General features: G+C 44.8%; 1 protein-coding gene across 5 annotated transcripts in view; it reads right to left on the minus strand.

The window, feature by feature from the left end:
- Positions 1–24,827, minus strand: part of LOC118378713 (dedicator of cytokinesis protein 8-like) — a 132,347-nt gene that overhangs the window by 81,235 nt on the left and 26,285 nt on the right. For 4 of the 5 annotated variants that reach the window (XM_052479090.1, XM_052479089.1, XM_052479088.1 and 1 more), the window contains exons 3-8: positions 14,047–14,222; positions 13,495–13,566; positions 9,734–9,842; positions 5,192–5,404; positions 5,005–5,090; positions 4,050–4,116 (exon numbers count right to left, since the gene is read on the minus strand). In XM_052479090.1, coding sequence (XP_052335050.1) covers positions 4,050–4,116; positions 5,005–5,090; positions 5,192–5,404; positions 9,734–9,842; positions 13,495–13,566; positions 14,047–14,222 — 723 coding nt within the window. Of the gene's footprint in view, positions 1–4,049; positions 4,117–5,004; positions 5,091–5,191; positions 5,405–9,733; positions 9,843–13,494; positions 13,567–14,046; positions 14,223–21,581; positions 21,732–24,827 lie in introns of those variants that run through there. The other variant, XM_052479091.1, reaches the window with a different exon arrangement.

A 24,827-nucleotide genomic window follows, 5' to 3' on the forward strand; every position in this document is an offset into this window, starting at 1 on the left:
TTTATCACTGCCCTCAACCCAGAATCTCTCAGAGCGTTCACAGTCAGTCCACTAACACCCCTATCAGACCACAGCAAAATCACAGTCTACTTAAACAGAGCAATACTCAATCATGAGGCATCAAAGCCAAAGGAACTGAGTAACATTAAGAAATGCTATAGATGGAAGGAATGCAGTTTGGAAACCTACCAAAAAACAATTAGGCAACAACAAATTCAATCCCTTTTAGACAATTTCCTGGGTAAAACGTTCCACTGTAATAGTGAAGGTGTAAACTTGGCAGTAGAAAATCTTAACAGTATATTTGACCTCTCAGCTTCCCTATCAAATCTAAAAATCTCAAATAGAAAACCAAAGAAAATTGACAATGACAAATGGTTTGATGAAGAATGCAAAAATCTAAGAAAGAAATTGAGAAACCTGTCCAACCAAAAACATAGAGACCCGGAAAACCTGAGTCTACGCCTTCACTATGGTGAATCACTAAAACAATACAGAAATACACTACGGAAAAAGAAGGAACAGCATGTCAGAAATCAGCTCAATGCAATTGAAGAATCCATAGACTCTAACCACTTCTGGGAAAATTGGAAAACACTAAACAAACAACAACACGAAGAATTATCTATCCAAAATGGAGATGTATGGGTAAACCACTTCTCCAATCTTTTTGGTTCTATAACAAAGAATAAAGAGCAGAAACATATACATGATCAAATACAGATCTTAGAATCAACTATTAAAGACTACAGCAGACTCGTACATTTCCTCAATGAAAACAATGTACTGAGCAAATGTCAAATTGGCTTTTTACCAAATTACCGTACAACAGACCACGTATTCACCCTGCACACCCTAATTGACAACCAAACAAACCAAAACAAAGGCAAAGTCTTCTCATGCTTTGTTGATTTCAAAAAAGCCTTCGACTCAATTTGGCATGAGGGTTTGCTATACAAACTGATGGAAAGTGGTGTTGGGGGTAAAACATATGACATTATAAAATCCATGTACACAAACAACAAGTGTGCGGTTAAAATTGGCAAAAAACACACACAGGGTCGTGGGGTTAGACGGGGATGCAGCTTAAGCCCCACCCTCTTCAACATATATATCAACAAATTGGCGCGGGCACTAGAAAAGTCTGCAGCACCCGGCCTCCCCCTGCTAGAATCCGAAGTCAAATGTCTGCTGTTTGCTGATGATCTGGTGCTTCTGTCACCAACCAAGGAGGGCCTACAGCAGCACCTAGATCTTATGCACAGATTCTGTCAGACCTGGGCCCTGACAGTAAATCTCAGTAAGAACAAAATAATGGTGTTCCAAAAAAAGGTCCAGTCACCAGGACCACAAATACAAATTCCATCTCGACACTGTTGCCCTAGAGCACACAAAAAACTATACATACCTTGGCCTAAACATCAGCGCCACAGGTAACTTCCACAAAGCTGTGAACGATCTGAGAGACAAGGCAAGAAGGGCATTCTATGCCATCAAAAGAAACATAAATTTCAACATACCAATTAGGATTTGGCTAAAAATACTTGAATCAGTCATAGAGCCCATTGCCCTTTATGGTTGTCAGGTCTGGGGTCCGCTCACCAACCAAGACTTCACAAAATGGGACAAACACCAAATTGAGACTCTGCACGCAGAATTCTGCAAAAATATCCTCTGTGTACAACGTAAAACACCAAATAATGCATGCAGAGCAGAATTAGGCCGATACACACTAATGATCAAAATCCAGAAAAGAGCCATTAAATTCTACAACCACCTAAAAGGAAGCGATTCACAAACCTTCCATAACAAAGAGAGATGAACCTGGAGAAGAGTCCCCTAAGCAAGCTGGTCCTGGGGCTCTGTTCACAAACACAAACACACCCTACAGAGCCCCAGGACAACAGCACAATTAAACCCAACCAAATCATGAGAAAACAAAAAGATAATTACTTAACACATTGGAAAAAATTAACAAAAAAACAGAGCAAACTAGAATGCTATCTGGCTCTAGACAGAGAGTACACAGCGGCAGAATACCTGACCACTGTGACTGACCCAAAATTAAGGAAAGCTTTGACTATGTACAGACTCAGTGAGCATAGCCTTGCTATTGAGAAAGGCCGCCGTAGGCAGACATGGCTCTCAAGAGAAGACAGGCTATGTGCTCACTGCCCACTAAATGAGGTGGAAACTGAGCTGCACTTCCTAACCTCCTGCCCAATGTATGACCATATTAGAGATACATATTTCCCCCAGATCACACAGATCCACAAATAATTCGAAAACAAATCCAATTTTGAAAAACTCCCATATCTACTGGGTGAAATTCCACAGTGTGCCATCACAGCAGCAAGATTTGTGACCCGTTGCCACGAGAAAAGGGCAACCAGTGAAGAACAAACACCATTGTAAATACAACCCATATTTATGCTTATTTATTTTATCTTGTGTCCTTTAACTATTTGTACATTGTATATATATATATATAATATGACATTTGTAATGTCTTTACTGTTTTGAAACTTCTGTATGTGTAATGTTTACTGTTCATTTTGTTTTTGTTACTGTTCATTATGTTGTCTACCTCACTTGCTTTGGCAATGTTAACACATGTTTCCCATGCCAATAAAGCCCTTGAATTGAATTGAATTGAGAGAGTGAGACAGAGAGAGAGCGAGAGCGAGACAGAGAGAGAGCGACAGAGAGAGAGCGACAGAGAGAGAGAGCGAGATAGAAAGAGAGCGAGACAGAAAGAGAGCGAGACAGAAAGAGAGCGAGACAGAGAGAGAGCAAGACAGAGAGAGAGCAAGACAGAGAGAGAGCAAGACAGAGAGAGAGCAAGACAGAGAGAGAGCAAGACAGAGAGAGAGCAAGACAGAGAGAGAGCGACAGAGAGAGAGCGAGAGAGCGAGAGCGAGAGAGAGACAGAAACCGAGCAACAGAGAGAGAGAGAGACAGAGAGCGAGACAGACAGAGAGAGAGAGCGAGAGAGAGAGCAAGAGAGAGAGAGCAAGAGAGAGAGCGAGAGAGAGAGCGAGAGAGAGAGAGCAAGAGAGAGAGCAAGAGAGAGAGCAAGAGAGAGAGCAAGAGAGAGACAGAGAGCGAGAGAGAGACTGAGACAGAGAGCGCGACAAGAGAGCGAGACAGAGAGCGAGACAGAGAGAAAGAGAAAGAACCCCAGTCACCAAACCCCTCTGTTCCAGATTGAGTCATGTCAAGTGTAATTAGTTCAACAAACTGGACAGTATGTCATCCTGTTCCATAACTGGAGGATGTTTCATGGGCCTACAACATGGTGCCTTTTTCAGACCCATCTGCATTGAGCCTTATGGATATTATGAAGAAGAGCATCATCTGGTTCCCTCGCCATGCAGGAGATGCAGTATATAATAAAGGGAAAGGCAGCACAAAAAGACTAGCACTTTGAGACTCCCCAACCAGGATGCAGTGTGGCCAGACCACCAAAAGGTCAGCGGCTCAAATCCAAAAGTGGTGCCCTTCAACCTTAAAACGCTAAATCCAATCCATAAACCATCCGGCTGTGCAAGTCCATAACACACATGCGACTCATTTTTGCTAACAGAACTGTGTTTGGATAGGAGAGTAGTGTGAATCAGATGGGTTGGTTGTATGAACACGGCTATGCTTGGTCTACTGGAGAAGCCCCTCAGTCCCAGGGCTTCTGGACGTTCTGTCTCCTGTGGCTAAAGTCTTCAGATATCCCACTGATCCATCACTTCACTGACCAGCAACACAAATCTGACACACTGGTCATAAGATCACCTGAAAGATAAAGCACACCTAGCCGACGAACTGATTAGAACATTTCCTGACTACCGTACATGTTGAATCGCAACACGCCGACAACCAGCGCGTGATCTACTGCGCACGGCCGACGTTCGCTATGGTGCGTCTTGTCCTTAATAGGCATTAACCTCAACAACTTCAAGCTTCAACAACATGCGATTCTTCATGACCTTATAACACACAGTGGAACCAAGAACACAGCACTGTAGCAGCCCTTCAGAAGGAAAACTCTACTGTACCTTTTTCTTCTCTCTCAGGTCGTACAGAGCCAGGGTAGCAAATAGTGGTTCAATATCAATCTCAAACCTATGGAGGACAGGGGAGAAAATATATCAGCCTGGCATTTCACCGCAGTGTGTCGACCAGCCAGCAAACATTGTCAATAAGCCTGACGTATAATGACATTTGATCTATTCTATAAAGTTCTGCATTGTTGATTGAGAAAGCACAGAAGCATTTTGCTGCAATGTGGCGAATAGATTTCATTTGATTCTATTGATCAACTCAGGATACTCAACAGAAACATGGATTGTGGGTGCATGTGCTCTCATAGCATTGAGACTTGGAACTGAGCCAATTGAGTGATAAGCCCAACTGTAAATTGGGACAAGCAGCTGACAAAACAATGTTTAGAGATGGTGAAGAACTTAGCTGAAACCTTTGGCAGCTTTACGGTGTGGGAGAAGCAGAAAGAGAGAGAGAACAGAAAGAGAGAGAGAGATACTAGCCCACAGAAAGTGTGTAAGAGAGGGAGAGAAAGGGAACGTGTCTCACAGAAAGTGTGTAAGAGAGGGAGAGAAAGGGAACGTGTCTCACAGAAAGTGTGTAAGAGAGGGAGAGAAAGGGAACGTGTCTCACAGAAAGTGATGGTCTTAAGGAAAGGTAACAACCACTGTACTGCAGAGCTCCCAGGCTAAAGACTATGGTCCAGACCAAACTGAATGGTCTCCAACTTAACAATGGTCTGTCAATTGCAGTAGCAGACAAATGCATGCTAAATGTTGGGAACATTTCCCCATCATTCATATTGTGAGATAATCTTCTCCTTCTCACACAAACTTTCTGTGGGCTACACATCTTCCCTCTCTCTGCCACCCTGTCCCACACAACATGTTGATTCTCACATACAGGTAGCTAGTTAGTTTGAGGCAAACAGTTATTTTCCTTCTGTGAAAGGCAGTGTAATTCCCATACTTGATGGCTTGACACCGGATGATGATCCGGTCGCCCATGTGCTCTTTGGGACAGTCAGGAATGGGCCGGATCTCCACTGCATCATCCTGGAATACCAAAGGAATGTCATGGATCCAGCCACTCAATTCAAGTCAAGCATGCACAAAAGCATGGACTGTATTTATATGTGTGTGTGTCCCTCTCTCACCTCGTCGGCGGGTGGGTACAGGGCAAACAGCTCAGGGTGGCGGTTCCCCTGCCGGGCTTCCTGGTTGAACCTGTCCAGGTCGTCATGGTTACTGAAGTGCAGCAGCCCCTCCACTCTGGGGTCAGGGGTCAGACCAGAGCGGAGGTCAAAGTCAGAGGAGGTCAGGGTCCTGCTGGAGTCATCACTCAGTACCGCCAGGGACGGGGACTTCACCTGTAACAACAATGACTGGTATTAGGAGAGAGAGGAGGACAGAGACAGGGACTTCACCTGTAATAATATTAATAATGACTGGTATTTGGAGAGAGAGGAGGACAGAGACGGGGACTTCACCTGTAATAATATTAATAATGACTGGTATTAGGAGAGAGAGGAGGACAGAGACGGGGACTTCACCTGTAATAATATTAATAATGACTGGTATTAGGAGAGAGAGGAGGACAGAGACGAGGACTTCACCTGTAATAATATTAATAATGACTGGTATTAGGAGAGAGAGGAGGACAGAGACGGGGACTTCACCTGTAATAATATTAATAATGACTGGTATTAGGAGAGAGAGGAGGACAGAGACGGGGACTTCACCTGTAATAATATTAATAATGACTGGTATTAGGAGAGAGAGGAGGACAGAGACGAGGACTTCACCTGTAATAATATTAATAATGACAGGTATTAGAAGAGAGAGGAGGACAGAGACGGGGACTTCACCTGTAATAATATTAATAATGACTGGTATTAGAAGAGAGAGAGGAGGACAGAGACGGGGACTTCACCTGTAATAATATTAATAATGACTGGTATTAGGAGAGAGAGGAGGACAGAGACGGGGACTTCACCTGTAATAATATTAATAATGACTGGTATTAGGAGAGAGAGGAGGACAGAGACGGGGACTTCACCTGTAATAATATTAATAATGACTGGTATTAGGAGAGAGAGGAGGACAGAGACGGGGACTTCACCTGTAATAATATTAATAATGACAGGTATTAGGAGAGAGAGGAGGATAGAGACGGGGACTTCACCTGTAATAATATTAATAATGACTGGTATTAGGAGAGAGAGGAGGACAGAGACGAGGACTTCACCTGTAATAATATTAATAATGACTGGTATTAGGAGAGAGAGGAGGACAGAGACGAGGACTTCACCTGTAATAATATTAATAATGACTGGTATTAGGAGAGAGAGGAGGACAGAGACGGGGACTTCACCTGTAATAATATTAATAATGACTGGTATTAGGAGAGAGAGGAGGACAGAGACGAGGACTTCACCTGTAATAATATTAATAATGACTGGTATTAGGAGAGAGAGAGGAGGACAGAGACGGGGACTTCACCTGTAATAATATTAATAATGACTGGTATTAGGAGAGAGAGGAGGACAGAGACGAGGACTTCACCTGTAATAATATTAATAATGACTGGTATTAGGAGAGAGAGGAGGACAGAGACGGGGACTTCACCTGTAATAATATTAATAATGACAGGTATTAGAAGAGAGAGAGGAGGACAGAGACGGGGACTTCACCTGTAATAATATTAATAATGACTGGTATTAGGAGAGAGAGGAGGACAGAGACGAGGACTTCACCTGTAATAATATTAATAATGACTGGTATTAGGAGAGAGAGGAGGACAGAGACGGGGACTTCACCTGTAATAATATTAATAATGACTGGTATTAGGAGAGAGAGGAGGACAGAGACGAGGACTTCACCTGTAATAATATTAATAATGACTGGTATTAGGAGAGAGAGGAGGACAGAGACGAGGACTTCACCTGTAATAATATTAATAATGACTGGTATTAGGAGAGAGAGGAGGACAGAGAGAGAGAGGAGGCCAGGGAGAGAGAGGAGGTGGGAAGAGGATGGAAGAGAGACAAAATCCCCAAATAATGTTGAATTCTCCCAACAAAATAATGTTGAATTCTCCCAACAAAATAATGTTGAATTCTCCCAACAAAATAATGTTGAATTCTCCCAACAAAATAATGTTGAATTCTCCCAACAAAATAATTTCACTCAAGTGTATTGCATATAGGCCTCGATAAGTGTTCCAAATACTTGCAGCACTAAGTGTATAGGCTGGTAACTTGCTATGCAATCGCAGTGGATAAGACATCCATAGATTATTAACTGTGTGTGAACATAAAGAGAATCGAAACAAGCTCATGGAATCCATAACTTATGGGTTTCAACTCCAGGGGAGCCCAGTAACTTCAAAGTGAAAGGGTGCCCCTTAACACCATGGAGAGATCATAGTACTTACTCCCTGATTAACTACGTCCATATGGAATCACACTCCAACTGAGCTACATGACTGGACAGCTCTGAATTCTCAGGCTGTGTCCTGTTTTCAACCACCCCTACCAACCCCTTCCTCCTCACAGCACCCCCCACCCTACCAACCCCCTTCCTCCTCACAGCACCCCCCCCACCCTACCAACCCCCTTCCTCCTCACAGCACCCTCCTCACCAACCCCCTTCCTCCTCACAGCACCCCCACCCTACCAACCCCCTTCCTCCTCACAGCACCCCCACCCTACCAACCCCCTTCCTCCTCACAGTAACCCCCCACCCGACCAACCCCCTTCCTCCTCACAGGACCCCCCTCCACCCTACCAACCCCTTCCTCCTCACAGCACCCCCTCCACCCTATCAACCCCTTCCTCCTCATAGCACCCCCTCCACCCTATCAACACCCTTCCTCCTCATAGCACCCCCTCCACCCTATCAACCCCCTTCCTCCTCATAGCACCCCCTCCACCCTATCAACACCCTTCCTCCTCACAGCACCCCCCACCCTACCAACCCCCTTCCTCCTCACAGCACCCTCCTCACCAACCCCTTCCTCCTCACAGCACCCCCCCCCCACCAACCCCCTTCCTCCTCACAGTGCCCCCCCTCCACCCTAAATCTGCCTAATTTAGTTTCAAATATTTCATTTGAATTACTAAAATATTTTGGCGTCATCAACAATCCTAAAATTTAAGGGGAAACATCCATCCATCTTCCATCTAACCTCCACTCCCCCAGCCCTGCTTAACTGTGCCCCTATCCCACAGGATTACTAATGACCAGTGTGAAGCAGGGGACCATTAGAGGCTGACTGACAATAGGCCGGTTCTTCCCCTCTCTCCCTCTCTCGCTCTCTCTTCGGCCTAGAGCGGATGGGAAAAACACGGCAAGAACAAGGGTCTTTAGTTTGGGTGATTAGGACTTGGTAAGGCTGGGGGATGGGGCTGGGGAGCTGGGGATGGACCTTGGGACTTGGGAGTGGGACTTCACTGTCAGGGCTTGGAGATTTGAGTTTGGGACTATGGATTGACAGAGGTGGGGGGCTGGAGAAGGGGGCTGGAGGAGGGGTTGGCTGGGTGCTGGCTGGCTGGAGATTTGGCAGGACAGAGAGCTGGATGTTGGCTGGGGCAGGGGGACTACATGAATATTCACGTCTCATTGTGTGCAGGTCAGGCTGGGTAGACATGAGGGAGATGGTGCCAGGATGGAGGTAATAGAAACAGGAAAAACACGTCTGTGTTCAGTGTTATGCTCCCCAAACCCTACCCCTCCCCAACCCCTTCCCAACCGCTCCCCTCCCCAACCGCTCCCCTCCCCCTACCCAACGCTCCCCAACCCCTCCCCTCGCTCCCCAACCCCAACGCTCCCCAACCCCTCCCCTCGCTCCCCAACGCTCCCCAACCCCAACGCTCCCCTCGCTCCCCAACCGCTCCCCAACCCCAACGCTCCCCAACCCCTCCCCTCGCTCCCCAACCCCAACGCTCCCCAACCGCTCCCCTCGCTCCCCAACCCTTCCCCAACCACAACGCTCCCCAACCCCTCCCCCCAACCCCAACGCTCCCCAACACCTCCCCAACCGCTCCGCTCCCCAACACCTCCCCAACACCTCTCCAACCACTCTGTTCCCCAACCACTCCCCAACCTCTCCAACCGCTCTGTTCCCCAACCACTCCCCAACACCTCTCCAACCGCTCTGTTCCCCAACCACTCCACCAACACCTCTCCAACCGCTCTGTTCCCCTACTAATCCCCAACACCTCCCCTCGCTCCCCAACACCCACCCCAACCCCTCCCGTCACTCTGTCTCGCTTTCTATGGTTACCTCGCTCGGTTCTCACTCTAATTTTCGCTACTTCTTTCTCTCCTTATCTCATAGTAAACTGATTAGAATTTCCTCACAAGAACAGATATTCTAAAACTAAAATACAATCTATATCTATCAATCTGAGGAATCAGGAGATGTTGCTTGAAACAACTCTAGTATTCAGGTTTCATGTTGGGCATGTCATCTCTCTCTGATAGAAAACCCAGGGTATTATGTTTATCTAATTATTTCCCTCCGTAATGTAATCTTTGGATCTGATACCTGAATGTCCTACTACAGTACACTCTGAATACACGTTGGTCCTCTGATAACAATGGGACTGACAAAACTGCTCCTTACGGACCCAAACCCGGATATATTTTGGAATGCCCTTTTTTGTTGTTGTTGTGTATAAGTATATTGCGCTTACCGGTGTCTCTGGTTTCTCTGGCTGCACGTCAGACTCAAATGTCTGTTTCTGCAGAGTTTTGTGTAGACATGCCCGCTCCGAATATGCACTCCAACTATCTCCCTGGCACCTGCACACACACACACACACACGCACACACACACACACACACACACACACACACACACACACACACACACACACACACACACACACACACACACACACACACAATGTAAAAATATAGAAAGACCCTTGAATGAGTAAGTGTTCTAAAACTTTTGACCGGTAGTGTACACACACACAGTCAGTCTCCTGGTCAGGGTTTTCATCCACGTCCTGGGGCTTTGTGTCTATGTGGGGGGTGGAATGCTACATCTAATCTGCTCTGATAAGATAAAAAAAAAAAAAAGGTATATGTGTGTGTGTGTGTGTGTGTGTGTGTGTGTGTGTGTGTGTGTGTGTGTGTGTGTGTGTGTGTGTGTGTGTGTGTGTGTGTGTGTGTGTGTGTGTGTGTGTGTGTGTGTGTGTGTGTGTGTGTGTGTGTGTGCACTACCGGTCAAAAGTTTTAGAACACCTACTCATTCAAGGGTTTTTCTATATTTCTACATTGTAGAATAATAGTGAAGACATCACATCTATGAAAAAACACATGGAATCATGTAGTAACCAAAAAAGTGTTCAACAAATCAAAATGTATTTTATATTTGAGGTTCTTCAAATAGCCACACTTTGCCTTGATGACAGCTTTGCACACTCTTGGCATTCTCTCAACCAGATTCATGAGGTAGTCACCTGGAATGCATTTCAATTAACAGGTGGGTCTCCTTAAAAGTTAATTTGTGGAATTTCTTTCCTTCTTAATGCGTTTGAGCCAATCAGTTGTGTTGTGACAAGATATGGGTGGTAAACAGAAGATTGTCCTAATTGGTAAAAGACCAAGTCCGTATTATGGCAAGAAAAGCTCTAATAAGCAAAGAGAAACGATAGTCCATTATTACTTTAAGACATGAAGGTCAGTCAATATGGAACATTTCAAGAACTTTGAAAGTTTCTTCAAGTGTAGTCGTAAAAACCATCAAGCGCCATGATGACAATGGCTCTCCTGAAGACTGCCACAGGAATGGAACACCCAGAGTTACCTCCGCTACAGAGGACAAGTTCATTGGAGTTACCTGCACCTCAGATTTCTGACCAAATAAATGCTTCACAGGGAACAAGTAACAGACACATCTCAACATCAACTTTTCAGAGGAGACTGCGTGAATCAGGCCTTCATGGTCGATTTGCTGCAAAGAAACCACTACTAAAGGACACCAATAATAATAAGAGATTTGCTTGGGTCAAGAAACACGTGCAATGGACTTTAGACCGATGGAAATGTGTACTTTGGTCTGGAGTGAAATGTAAGATTTTTGGTTCCAACCGCTGTGTCTTTGTGAGACTAGTGTGGGTGAACGGATTATCTCCACATGTGTGGTTCCCACAGTGAAGCATTGAGGAGGAGATGTTATGGTGTGGGGGTGCTGTGCTGCTGACACTGTCTGTGATTTATTTAGAATTCAAGCCACACTTAACCAGCATGGCTACCACAGCATTCTGCAGCGATATGCCATCCCATCTGGTTTGGGCTTAGTGGGAATATCATTTATTTATAACAGGACAATGACCCAACACACCTCCAGGCTGTGTAAGGGCTGTTTTACCAAGAAGGAGAGTGATGGAGTGCTGCATCAGATGACCTGGCCTCCACAACCCCCAGACCGGTATGGGATGAGTCGGAAGGCAGAGTGAAGGAAAAGACTGTTGTCTGAAGATGGCTGAGAGAATGTCAAGAGTGTGCAACTGTCATCAAGGCAAAGGGTGCCTATTTGAAGAATCTCAAATATATTTTGATTTGTTTAACACTTTTTTGGTTACTAAATGATTCCATATGTGTTATTTCATAGTTTTGATGTCTTCACTATTATTCTACAATGTAGAAAATAGTAAAAATAAAGAAAAACCCTTGAATGAGTAGGTATTCTAAAACTTTTGACCGGTAGTGTATGTGTGCCTAGGATGTGATAAGTAATCAGTGTGTGGTATGTGTGAAGATAACCCCTCTGTCCATCATGACAGACAGACAGACAGACAGACAGACAGACAGACAGACAGACAGACAGACAGACAGACAGACAGACAGACAGACAGACAGACAGACAGACAGACAGACAGACAGACAGACAGACAGACAGACAGACAGACAGACAGACAGACAGACAGACAGACAGACAGACAGACAGACAGACAGACAGACAGACAGACAGACAGACAGACAGACAGACAGACAGACAGACAGACAGACAGACAGACAGACAGACAGACAGACAGACAGACAGACAGACAGACAGACAGACAGACAGACAGACAGACAGACAGACAGACAGACAGACAGACAGACAGACAGACAGACAGACAGACAGACAGACAGACAGACAGACAGACAGACAGACAGACAGACAGACAGACAGACAGACAGACAGACAGACAGACAGACAGACGACAGACAGACAGACAGACAGACAGACAGACAGACAGACAGACAGACAGACAGACAGACAGACAGACAGACAGACAGACAGACAGACAGACAGACAGACAGACAGACAGACAGACAGACAGACAGACAGACAGACAGACAGACAGACAGACAGACAGACAGACAGACAGACAGACAGACAGACAGACAGACAGACAGACAGACAGACAGACAGACAGACAGACAGACAGACAGACAGACAGACAGACAGACAGACAGACAGACAGACAGACAGACAGACAGACAGACAGACAGACAGACAGACAGACAGACAGACAGACAGACAGACAGACAGACAGACAGACAGACAGACAGACAGACAGACAGACAGACAGACAGACAGACAGACAGACAGACAGACAGACAGACAGACAGACAGACAGACAGACAGACAGACAGACAGACAGACAGACAGACAGACAGACAGACAGACAGACAGACAGACAGACAGACAGACAGACAGACAGACAGACAGACAGACAGACAGACAGACAGACAGACAGACAGACAGACAGACAGACAGACAGACAGACAGACAGACAGACAGACAGACAGACAGACAGACAGACAGACAGACAGACAGACAGACAGACAGACAGACAGACAGACAGACAGACAGACAGACAGACAGACAGACAGACAGACAGACAGACAGACAGACAGACAGACAGACAGACAGACAGACAGACAGACAGACAGACAGACAGACAGACAGACAGACAGACAGACAGACAGACAGACAGACAGACAGACAGACAGACAGACAGACAGACAGACAGACAGACTTGGTGCTGCACCTGAGAAGGAAACCACTGCACAGGTTTCCACTGTATAAACCACTGCACAGGTTTCCACTGTATAAACCACTGCATAGGTTTCCACTGTATAAACCACTGCACAGGTTTCCACTGTATAAACCACTGCACAGGTTTCCACTGTATAAACCACTGCATAGGTTTCCACTGTATTGTCTACCCCAGTGGTCATCAACCCTGGTCCTGAAGACTGAGCCACTTGGTGTGCAGCCTTTAGTCATCTGGCCCAAAGCCTGCACACCAGGTAGCTCTCCAGGTAGTCCAGGGTTAGTGACCACTAGCATTCACATATCTAGCATTTTACAGGTCAGTAGTCACAAGGGAAAGGAGATTAGGAAAGAAAGCAGCCCCTGAATGTGTCTAAGAGTTGATCAAAGGAAGTTTACCTCCTGCTGACCATCAGCCAGGGTTGGGTGTAACTCTGAACACAGTCCCTGACATGGGAATCCAACTCCACCCTATAGAGATATAGGCGGTCAGCGAGGGATTGAGAAGGATGTTAAGCACACATACACACTCATTACATGCACACACAATCCTTTTTCCCTAATTCTGCATTCCCATCACATCAGCACTATCTGTAACATCATGTTCAAGGTGAGTGACAATCCTAAAACAATAAGATACCACTGTCAGAATATTGTCACTATTTCACACCCTCTTGGGTTGTAAGAGCCTTCTGAGGTATACTTATTCTATTCCATTATAAGTGGGACCTAGGGAACTAGTGGGTGGGGTGTCATCTGGACGCAGATATAGGTTGATAGTGGAGAAAGTTACTGGGACTATTGGAATAATAGCCAGGCTTAAATCAATGTCTAATCCAGACCTCTAGACCCTCCCTACTCTCTCCTCTATATGTGAGGATCTGATAGGCATAACAATCTAGTAACATGGTTGAGTTTATTCTATATTGATCATGTGACCATGCGACCCACCCCTCCTCCGGTACAGAGTGGTGTACGGTCCGACACTCCTTCTCCAACAGTTCTACTTCCAGGTCGTCGTCGGGGAAATCTCCAAGCTCCTGCATGAGTGCGGAGTCTCCACTCCGTAGCTGTGACATCAGAAACTCTTCCAGGTCCAAGGGCTCCACCGCGTCATATGACTGGGGCTGGAGAGACAGATATCATACTATTATATAGTGTACAAAACATTATGAACACTTGTGCAAAACATTATGAACACTTGTGCAAAACATTATGAACACTTGCTCTTTTCATGACATAGACATTAACTTTTCCTCCATTACATTATTGAGGTCACTTGTTAAATCCACTTCAAATCAGTGTAGATGAAGGGGAGGAGACATGTTAAAGAAGGCCTTCAGACAATTGAGACATTGGTTGTGTATGTGTGCCATTCAGGGTGAATGGGCAAGACTAAATATTTAAGTGCCTTTGAACAGGGTATGGGAGTAGGTAGGTGCCAGGTGAACTAGTTTGTGTCAAGAACTGCAACGCTGCTGGGTTTTTCATGCTCAACAGTTTGCTGTGTGAATTAAGAATGGTCCGCCACCCAAAGGACATCCAGCCAACTTGACAACTGTGGGAAGCATTGGAGTCAACATGGGCCAGCATCCCTGTGGAACACTTTCAACACCTTGTAAAGTGGCTTGTTCCACTGGATGTCATAAGGTGAATGCACCAATTTGTAAGTCGCTCTGGATAAGAGCGTCTGCTAAATGACTTAAATGTAAATGTAAATGTAAAGTCCAGGCCCCAACACATTGGGGCAGTTCTGAGGGCAAAGGGGGGAGTGCAACTCGAGATTGGGAAGGTGTTCTTAATGCAAAGGGAAAGGGGAATGTCTTGTCAGTTGTACCACTGAATGCATTCAACTGAAATGTGTGTTCCACATTTAACCCAACCACTCTGAATCAGAGAGGAAGTAGAGAAGGGGCGAAGGAGACAGTGACAGAGAGAGAGCGGTAAGAGGGAGAAGATAGAGATGCAGAGGGCACAGGCAGGAAACGGTTAAGGCACAAAGTTACCACGTTGGCATTCTTAAGATTATGAATAAACCACTGTTGTGCATCTAAATGTGTCATTGATAGAGTCAGATTATTCCAGATATGTATTCCCTGGCTTCAATGAAAGGAATGCCTGGAAACAAACCAAGAACCTAACAACACATTGTACTTTAAACAAACAGAGAGAGAGGGGCAGGAAAAAAGAGGCACAGAGAGAGAGAGAGAGAGAGAGAGGCATACAGAGAGAGAGAGAGAGAGAGGCATACAGAGAGAGAGAGAGAGAGAGAGGCATACAGAGAGAGAGGCATACAGAGAGAGAGGCATACAGAGAGAGAGAGGCATACAGAGAGAGGGAGGCATACAGAGAGAGGGAGGCATACAGAGAGAGGGAGGCATACAGAGAGAGGGAGGCATACAGAGAGAGAATCATACAGAGAGAGGCAGAGAGAGAGAGAGAGAGAGAGAGGCATACAGAGAGAGAGAGAGAGAGAGAGAGGCATACAGAGAGAGAGAGAGAGAGAGAGAGAGAGAGAGAGAGAGAGAGAGAGGCATACAGAGAGAGAGAGAGAGAGGGCATACAGAGAGAGGGAGGCATACAGAGAGAGAGAGGCATACAGAGAGAGAGAGAGAGAGAGAGAGAGAGAGAGAGAGAGAGAGAGAGAGAGAGAGAGAGGCATACAGAGAGAGAGAGAGAGAGGCATACAGAGAGAGGGAGGCATACAGAGAGAGAGAGGCATACAGAGAGAGAATCATACAGAGAGAGGCAGAGAGAGAGAGAGAGAGAGAGAGAGAGAGAGAGAGAAAGAGAGGCATACAGAGAGAAAGGCATACAGAGAGAGAAATTAAACAACACTAAACAAAAAACAACACAAAGAGTTATCAAAAAGGAGGTGTATGAGTAAACCACTTCTCCAATACCTTTGGCCCTATAATAAAGAAGAAACAGCAAAAACATATACAGGATCAAATACAAATCTTAGAAACTATTAAAGACAACCAGAACCCACTGGATTCTACAAGTACATTGAATGAACTACAGGACAAAATACAAACTCTCCAACCCAAAAAGGCCTGCGGCATCATCCCAATATTTGTATCCAAGGACTGATCACCCCAATCCACAAAAGTGAAGACAAATGTGACCCCAATAACTACCGTGGAATATGCGTCAACAGTAACCTTGGGAACATTCTCTGCATTATCATTAACAGCAGACTCGTACATTTCCTCAATGAAAACAATGTATTGAGCAAATGTCAAATTGGCTTTTTATCAAATTACCGTACAACAGACCATGTATTCACCCTGCACACCCTAATTGACAACCAAACAAACCAAAACAAAGGCAAAGTCTTCTCATGCTTTGTTGATTTCAAAAAAGCCTTCGACTCAATTTGGCATGAGGGTCTGCTATACAAATTGATGGAAAGTGGTGTTGGGGGTAAACCATACGACATTATAAAATCCATGTACACAAACAACAAGTGTGCGGTTAAAACTGGCAAAAAACACACAGATTTCTTCACACAGGGTCGTGGGGTGAGACAGGGATGCAGCTAAAGCCCCACCCTCTTCAACATATACATCAACGAATTGGCGCAGGCACTAGAAAAGTCTGCAGGGGGGCTGCAGGGGTGCCTCACCCTACTAGAATCCGAAGTCAAATGTCTACTGTTTGCTGATGATCTGGTGCTTCTGTCACCAACCAAGGACACAGATTCTGTCAGACCTGGGCCCTGACAATAAATCTCAGTAAGACCAAAATAATGGTGTTCCAAAAAAGGTCCAGTCACCAGGACCACAAATACAAATTCCATCTAGACACTGTTGCCCTAGAGCACACAAAAAAACTATACATACCTTGGCCTAAACATCAGCGCCACAGGTAACTTCCACAAAGCTGTGAACGATCTGAGAGACAAGGCAAGAAGGGCATTCTATGCCATCAAAAGGAACATAAATTTCAACATACCAATTAGGATCTGGCAAAAAAATACTTGAATCAGTCATAGAGCCCATTGCCCTTTACGGTTGTTAGGTCTGGGGTCCGCTCACCAACCAAGACTTCACAAAATGGGACAAACACCAAATTGAGACTCTGCATGCAGAATTCTGCAAAAATATCCTCCATGTACAACGTAAAACACCAAATAATGTATGCAGAGCAGAATTAGGCCGATACCAGCTAATTATCCAAATCCAGAAAAGAGCTGTTAAATTCTACAACCACCTAAAAGGAAGTGATTCCCAAACCTTCCATAACAAAGCCATCACCTACAGAGATATGAACCTGGAGAAGCGTCCCCTAAGCAAGCTGGTCCTGGGGCTCAGTTCACAAACACAAACACACCCCACAGAGCGCAAGGACAGCACTACAATTAGACCCAACCAAATCATGAGAAAACTAAAAGATAATTACTTGACACATTGGAAAGAATTTACAAAAAAAAACAGAGCAAACTAGAATGCTATTTGGCCCTAAACAGAGAGTACACAGTGGCAGAATACCTGTCCACTGTGACTGACCCAAACTTAAGGAAAGCTTTGACTATGTACAGACTTAATGTGCATTGCCTTGCTATTGAGAAAGGCCGCCGTAGACAGACCTGGCTCTCAAGAGAAGACGGGCAGTGTGCACATAGCCTACAAAATTAGGTGGAAACTGAGCTGCACTTCCTAACCTCCTGTCCAACGTATGACCATATTAGAGATACATATTTCCCTCAGATTACACAGATCCACAAAGAATTCAAAAACAAATCCAATTTTGATTAACTCCCATATCTACTGGGTGAAATTCCAGTGTGCCATCACAGCAGCAAGATTTGTGACCCGTTGCCACAAGGGCAACCAGTGAAAACAAACACCATTGTATATACAACCCATATTTATGCATGTTTATTTTCCCTTGTGTACTTTAGCTATTTGTACATTGTTACTATTTAGTCAGCCACCAATTCTGCAAGTTCTCCCACTTAAAAAGATGAGAGAGAACTGTAATTTTCATCATAGGTACACATCAACTATGAGAGAAAAAATGTTCGTTTTTTTCAGAAAATCACATTGTAGAATTTTTTATTAATTTATTTGCAAATTATGGTGGAAAATAAGTACAAAAAAGCAACATTTCTGGCTCTCACAGACCTGTAACTTCTTCTTTAAGAGGCTTCTCTGTCCTCCACCCGTTCGTTACCTGTATTAATGGCACCTGTTTGAACTTGTTATCAGTATAAAAGACACCTGTCCACAACCTCACACAGTCACATTCCAAACTCCACTATGGCCAAGACCAAAGAGCTGTCAAAGGACACCAGAAACAACATTGTAGACCTGCACCAGGCTGGGAAGACTGAATCTGCAATAGGTAAGCAGCTTGGTTTGAAGAAAGCAACTGTGGGAGCAATTATTAGGAAATGGAAGACATACAAGACTACTGATAATCTCCCTCGATCTGGGGCTCCACGCAAGATCTCACCCCGTGGGGTCAAAATGATCACAAGAACGGTGAGCAAAGATCCCAGAACCACACGGGGGGACCTAGTGACTAACCTGCAGAAAGCTGTGACCAAAGTAACAAAGCCTGCAATCATTAACACACTACGCCGCCAGGGACTCAAATCCTGCAGTGCCAGACGTGTCCCCCTGCTTAAGCCAGTACATGTCCAGGCTGATCTGAAGTTTGCTAGAGAGCATTTGGATGATCCAGAAGAAGATTGGGAGAATGTCATATGGTCAGATGAAACCAAAATATAACTTTTTGGTAAAAACTCAACTCGGACAAAGAATGCTGAGTTGCATCCAAAGAACACCATACCTACTGTGAAGCATTCGGGTGGAAACATCATGCTTTGGGGCTGTTTTTCTGCAAAGGGACCAGGACGACTGATCCGTGTAAAGGAAAGAATGAATGGGGCCATGTATCGTGAGGTTTTGAGTGAAAACCTCCTTCCATCAGCAAGGGCATTGAAGATGAAACGTGGCTGGGCCTTTCAGCATGACAACGATCCCAAACACACCGCCCGGGCAACGAAGGAGTGACTTCGTAAGAAGCATTTCAAGGTCCTGGAGTGGCCTAGCCAGTCTCCAGATCTCAACCCCATAGAAAATCTTTGGAGGGAGTTGAAAGTCTGTGTTGCCCAGCAACAACTCCAAAACATCACTGCTCTAGAGGAGATCTGCATGGAGGAATGGGCCAAAATACCAGTAACAGTGTGTGAAAACCTTGTGAAGACTTACAGAAAACGTTTGACCTCTGTCATTGCCAGCAAAGGGTATATAACAAAGTATTGCGATGAATACGTATTTGGTCAATAACAAAAGTTTTCCACCATAATTTGCAAATAAACTACAATCCTACAATGTGATTTTCTGGATTTTTTTTCTTCTAATTGTCTGTCATAGTTGAAGTGTACCTATGATGAAAATTACAGCCCTCTCATCTTTTTAAGTGGGAGAACTTGCACAATTGGTGGCTGACTAAATACTTTTTTGCCCCACTGTGTGTGTGTGTGTGTGTGTGTGTGTGTGTGTGTATATATATAATATGACATTTGTAATGTCTTTATTGTTTTAACTTCTGTATGTGTAATGTTTACTGTTAATTTGTATTGTTTATTTCACTTCGTATTGTTTATTTCACAACTATCCCCCTATTCTAACTCCTAAGGGATGGCTGAGTCCACCTTATGACAGCTCATATGATTGACATAAAGACCCGTCAAACGCAGAGCAGAAGAGAGAAGTAGCACGTGTGTAACATAATTCAGAGACAAAAACCCACAACAGTTATTGTTAAGTTGGTGTTGTGCTCTGTAGGTAACTCTGTAACTACTATGGTGTTCAATGGAATTACTCTTCACATGGAAGCTGTAAGACACACACAAAACAACTGAGTGGTAGTCAAAGCAACTTGCCAAATTCTGTTCTAATTACATCACTATGGCAGTAACATATACAGTAGTGGTTACTATACGGTAATGTGTTAAGTGTGGCTCAGAAATATGCCAACCCAAGCAAAGATCTGAATGGAGGATATTCTGGAAAGCACTTGAGAAGAGCTTAGATCACACTATAGAAGATATGAATATCTATAAATCACCACTCTACAAAGTGGAGAGGAGAGCATGTTCCCCTTAAATGACATCATATTGTTACAGCAATATCCACAGTCAATGCAACAGCATCCAGCCTTATCCCAATCAAGTCTGCGATAAGAGTCAAAGAAATAAACAGGATTTTTTTATCACCACAGAAGGCCATCCAATGACTATCGTAGACGAGAGGCTGCATTATAGAAATACGTAATCCAGATCTGTATCTTTATTCATTTCTATGGGCTGTATGCTGGGGCAATATGAGGGCATGGTTTGAAAGCTGAGCAGTGCAGGTGTTTCTCAGGGAGGACTGTAGAGTGGAACCTGTGCAGACGACAGCATATCTGATCATATATCCGGCTGCTTTAGGTGTGCAACATACCGCAGCAGACTAAAATGAAAATGCCCAGAAAACGTGAACTGTTGTGCTACCATCTGTTATGTAAACGATGTCTTTACCAGATGGTTCAAGACTTCAAAGACTTCTGTTGTGTTTAGTGTGAGGAGTGAATCAGGACAAACATCCTAATTCTCCCTCACTTCTTTTAGTGAACCGCAGACATATTAATGCTTGGGAATCAAGGCTGCATATCTCCTTCCATAATATATATTCTCTTTCCCTTCCTTAGCATGGAGCCAAATGAAACAAATCAATTGACATGTATGCATGCCTCGGTCCCAACTCCCAGGGATGCTGCATTATGGAGCAGTGTTTAGTGTGAGGAGTGAATCAGGACAAACATCCTAATTCTCCCTCACTTCTTTTAGTGAACCGCAGACATATTAATGCTTGGGAATCAAGGCTGCATATCTCCTTCCATAATATATATTCTCTTTCCCTTCCTTAGCATGGAGCCAAATGAAACAAATCAATTGACATGTATGCATGCCTCGGTCCCAACTCCCAGGGATGCTGCATTATGGAGCAGTGCTCTCAGCCAGGCCAGCAACAGGCTGTTGTCCCTACCAGCAGTCAGACTATTACACTACCACACTGTTACTCCTGAAGCAGTAAGCCATTTTAATGCTGGAATACATGTTTCAATCACTTTGTGCATGTTATTATATTTTACAATACTTGTAAAAAAAAGTATCGATTTGAGGGTGTTTTGTATTTTGTCAAAAATATATTTGAGGATACATATTGGATACATCTTGCCTGTCCCTAACAGTAAGACAGTTCTACTACCCAACTCTGCAATGTGTCATTTCAGCCTAATGAACAACCCGTAGCCTACTTCCCCAAGCTGAACCCCTGTACAGTCTGTACCAAATACGCAGTCTAACACCACATTACCTGCCTCCATCTCACAACACTGGATGCTTCACACATTTGAAACAGAAAAGTGTAAGTCTCTAGATGACTGTTAGTAGAAATATAAACACGCTGAATTGGAAGTAGACTTACCCCGCTAAATACTCAACATGTAAGAGGGAAGTTCACAAAATGGCGCATTCCGGAAACAAGAACCTACAGCCTGTACAGACTACTGTCAGTTACTGGTTTCTGACAACTCTTCCTCTAGAAGAGTTAACCACAAGCTCTTGCAAGAGTCAAAGACACTCTTACACAACGCCTAAGTGACTCCTAGCCCCCACCCCAAGATACTTCGGGTAGATGTAAAAGGATTGGATAGGTATAAGCAATATGGTGGAACTTAGTCCTAGCCTTTCAGCGGGCAACGGGGAGCCATCATCCTTAATACCCATCGAATGGTTTTAGGTCCCTACATGAAGTAGGTAAGGAAAGTGACCAGGGGTTGATTAGGTACGGAGCAGCAGTAAGTTCAAGTGAGGTAAAACACATGTCTACAGGAAGTGACATCAACGAGGCCTCCTCCAATCAGCTTTTATGTTTTTTGAGATAGTGTACTCTTGCTTGTTTGTGTGGTTCTGACAATAGTGGGCATACACAGACAAGCATAACACAAACACACACGTGATCCATCATTTTGGAAATGAGTAACTAATAACAATACTCATCATTATAAGTCCTACAAATAGGGAGATGAATAATACAAATAATGATCCCACACATCTGCCTGCAGCTCCACTGATCTCCTCCACAATGGTGCACCATGGGAAAATATCATTTGATTATGGTATTAAATAAACTCTTTCCCGCATTGCAAATCCACAGATAACAGATTTGCCGGTATAAGCTGGAAGGTAAGCAGGGCGTCCCGTCCCTCTACAGTAGCCTGGGCCCTGACCCATTTCCCAAGCAGGCTAAAGATTAACCATAATAACTAGGGGATGGGCCAACTCTCCCTTCTCTGGCCTGGTCAGCTGACTAGCAGCAGAGAGAGAAATATCTAAGGGCTCAAGCCTACAGTCAGTGAGTCAGACAGTCAGAGACACAAAGACTTGGCGCCTAAAGCCTGACGAATATAGAGAGGTATTAGTGCACTTAAAACAAGACGGAGAGACAGACAGATCAAATCAAAGTTTATTTGTCACGTGCACCGAATACAACAGGTGTAGAGCTTACAGTGAAATGCTTACTTATAGTGCAAAAAAGGTATTAGATGAACAATAGGTAAGTAAAGAAATAAAACAACAGTAAAAAGACAGCCTATATACAGTAGCGAGGCTATAAATGTAGCGAGGTTACATACAGACACCGGTTAGTCAGGCTGATTGAGGTAGTATGTACATGTAGATATGGTTAAAGTTACTATGCATATATGATGAACAGAGAGTAGCAGTAGCATAAAAGAGGGGTTGGGGGGAATACAATGCAAATAGTCCGGGTAGCCGTTTGATTACCTGTTCAGGAGTCTTATGGCTTGGGGGTAAAAACTGTTCAGAAGCCTTTTTGTCCTAGACTTGGCACTCCAGTACCGTTTGCCATGCCGTAGTAGAGAGAACAGTCTATGACTGGGGTGGCTGGGGTCTTTGACCATTTTTAGGGCCTTCCTCTGACACCACCTGGTGTAGAGGTCCTGGAGGTCCAGTGATGCAACCAGTAAGGGCCTTCCTCTGACACCACCTGGTGTAGAGGTCCTGGAGGTCCAGTGATGCAACCAGTAAGGGCCTTCCTCTGACACCGCCTGGTGTAGAGGTCCTGGAGGTCCAGTGATGCAACCAGTAAGGGCCTTCCTCTGACACCGCCTGGTGTAGAGGTCCTGGAGGTCCAGTGATGCAACCAGTAAGGGCCTTCCTCTGACACCGCCTGGTGTAGAGGTCCTGGAGGTCCAGTGATGCAACCAGTAAGGGCTTTCCTCTGACACCGCCTGGTGTAGAGGTCCTGGAGGTCCAGTGATGCAACCAGTAAGGGCCTTCCTCTGACACCGCCCGGTGTAGAGGTCCTGGAGGTCCAGTGATGCAACCAGTTAGGGTCTTCCTCTGACAACACCTGGTGTTGAGGTCCTGGAGGTCCTGTGGTGCAACCAGTTAGGGTCTTCCTCTGACACCGCCTGGTGTAGAGGTCCTGTAGGTCCAGTGGTGCAACCAGTCAGGATGCTCTCGATGTTGCAGCTGTAGAACCTTTTGAGGATCTGAGGACCCATGCCAAATCATTTTAGTTTCCTGAGGGAGAATAGGCTTTGTCGTGCCCTCTTTACGATGGTCTTGGTGTGTTTGGACCATTCTAGTTTGTTGGTGATGTGAACACCAAGGAAATTGAAGCTCTCAACCTGCTCCACTACAGCCCCGTCAATGAGAATGGGGGCGTGCTCGATCCTCCTTTTCCTGTAGTCCACAGTCATCTCCTTAGTCTTGGTTACGTTGAAGGTTAGGTTGTTAATCTGGCACCACCCGGCCAGGTCTCTGACCTCCTCCCTATAGGCTGTCTTGTCGTTGTCGGTGATCAGGCCACTGTTGTGTAGTCTGCAAACTTAATGATGGTGTTGGAGTCGTGCCTGACCATGCAGTCATGGGTGAACAGGGAGTACAGGAGGAGACTGAGCACGCACCCTTGGGGTGTGTTGCTACCTAACATCACCACCTGGGGGCGGCCCGTCAGGAAGTCCAGGATCCAGTTGCAGAGGGAGAAGTTTAGTCCCAGGATCCTTAGCTTAGTGATGAGCTTTGAAGGTACTATGGTGTTGAACGCTGAGCTGTCGTAAATTAATAGCATTCTCACATACATTGGGGCAAAAAAGTATTTAGTCAGCCACCAATTGTGCAAGTTCTCCCACTTAAAAAGATGAGGCCTGTAATTTTCATCATAGGTACACTTCAACTATGACAGACAAAATGAGAAGAAAAAAAATCCAGAAAATCACATTGTAGGATTTTTAATGAATTTATTTGCAAATTATGGTGGAAAATAAGTATTTGGTTACCTACATACAAGCAAGATTTCTGGCTCTCACAGACCTGTAACTTCTTCTTTAAGAGGCTACTCTGTCCTCCACTCGTTACCTGTGTTAAAGGCACCTGTTTGAACTTGTTATCAGTATAAAAGCAATTATTAGGAAATGGAAGACATACAAGACCACTGATAATCTCCCTCGATCTGGGGCTCCACGCAAGATCTCACCCCGTAGGGTCAAAATGATCACAAGAACGGTGAGCAAAAATCCCAGAACCACACGGGGGGACCTAGTGAATGACCTGCAGAGAGCTGGGACCAAAGTAACACTACGCAGCCAGGGACTCAAATCCTGCAGTGCCAGACGTGTCCCCCTGATTAAGCCAGTACATGTCC

The sequence above is a fragment of the Oncorhynchus keta genome, chromosome 25 (assembly GCF_023373465.1).
Source record: "Oncorhynchus keta strain PuntledgeMale-10-30-2019 chromosome 25, Oket_V2, whole genome shotgun sequence".
NCBI lineage: Eukaryota > Metazoa > Chordata > Actinopteri > Salmoniformes > Salmonidae > Oncorhynchus > Oncorhynchus keta.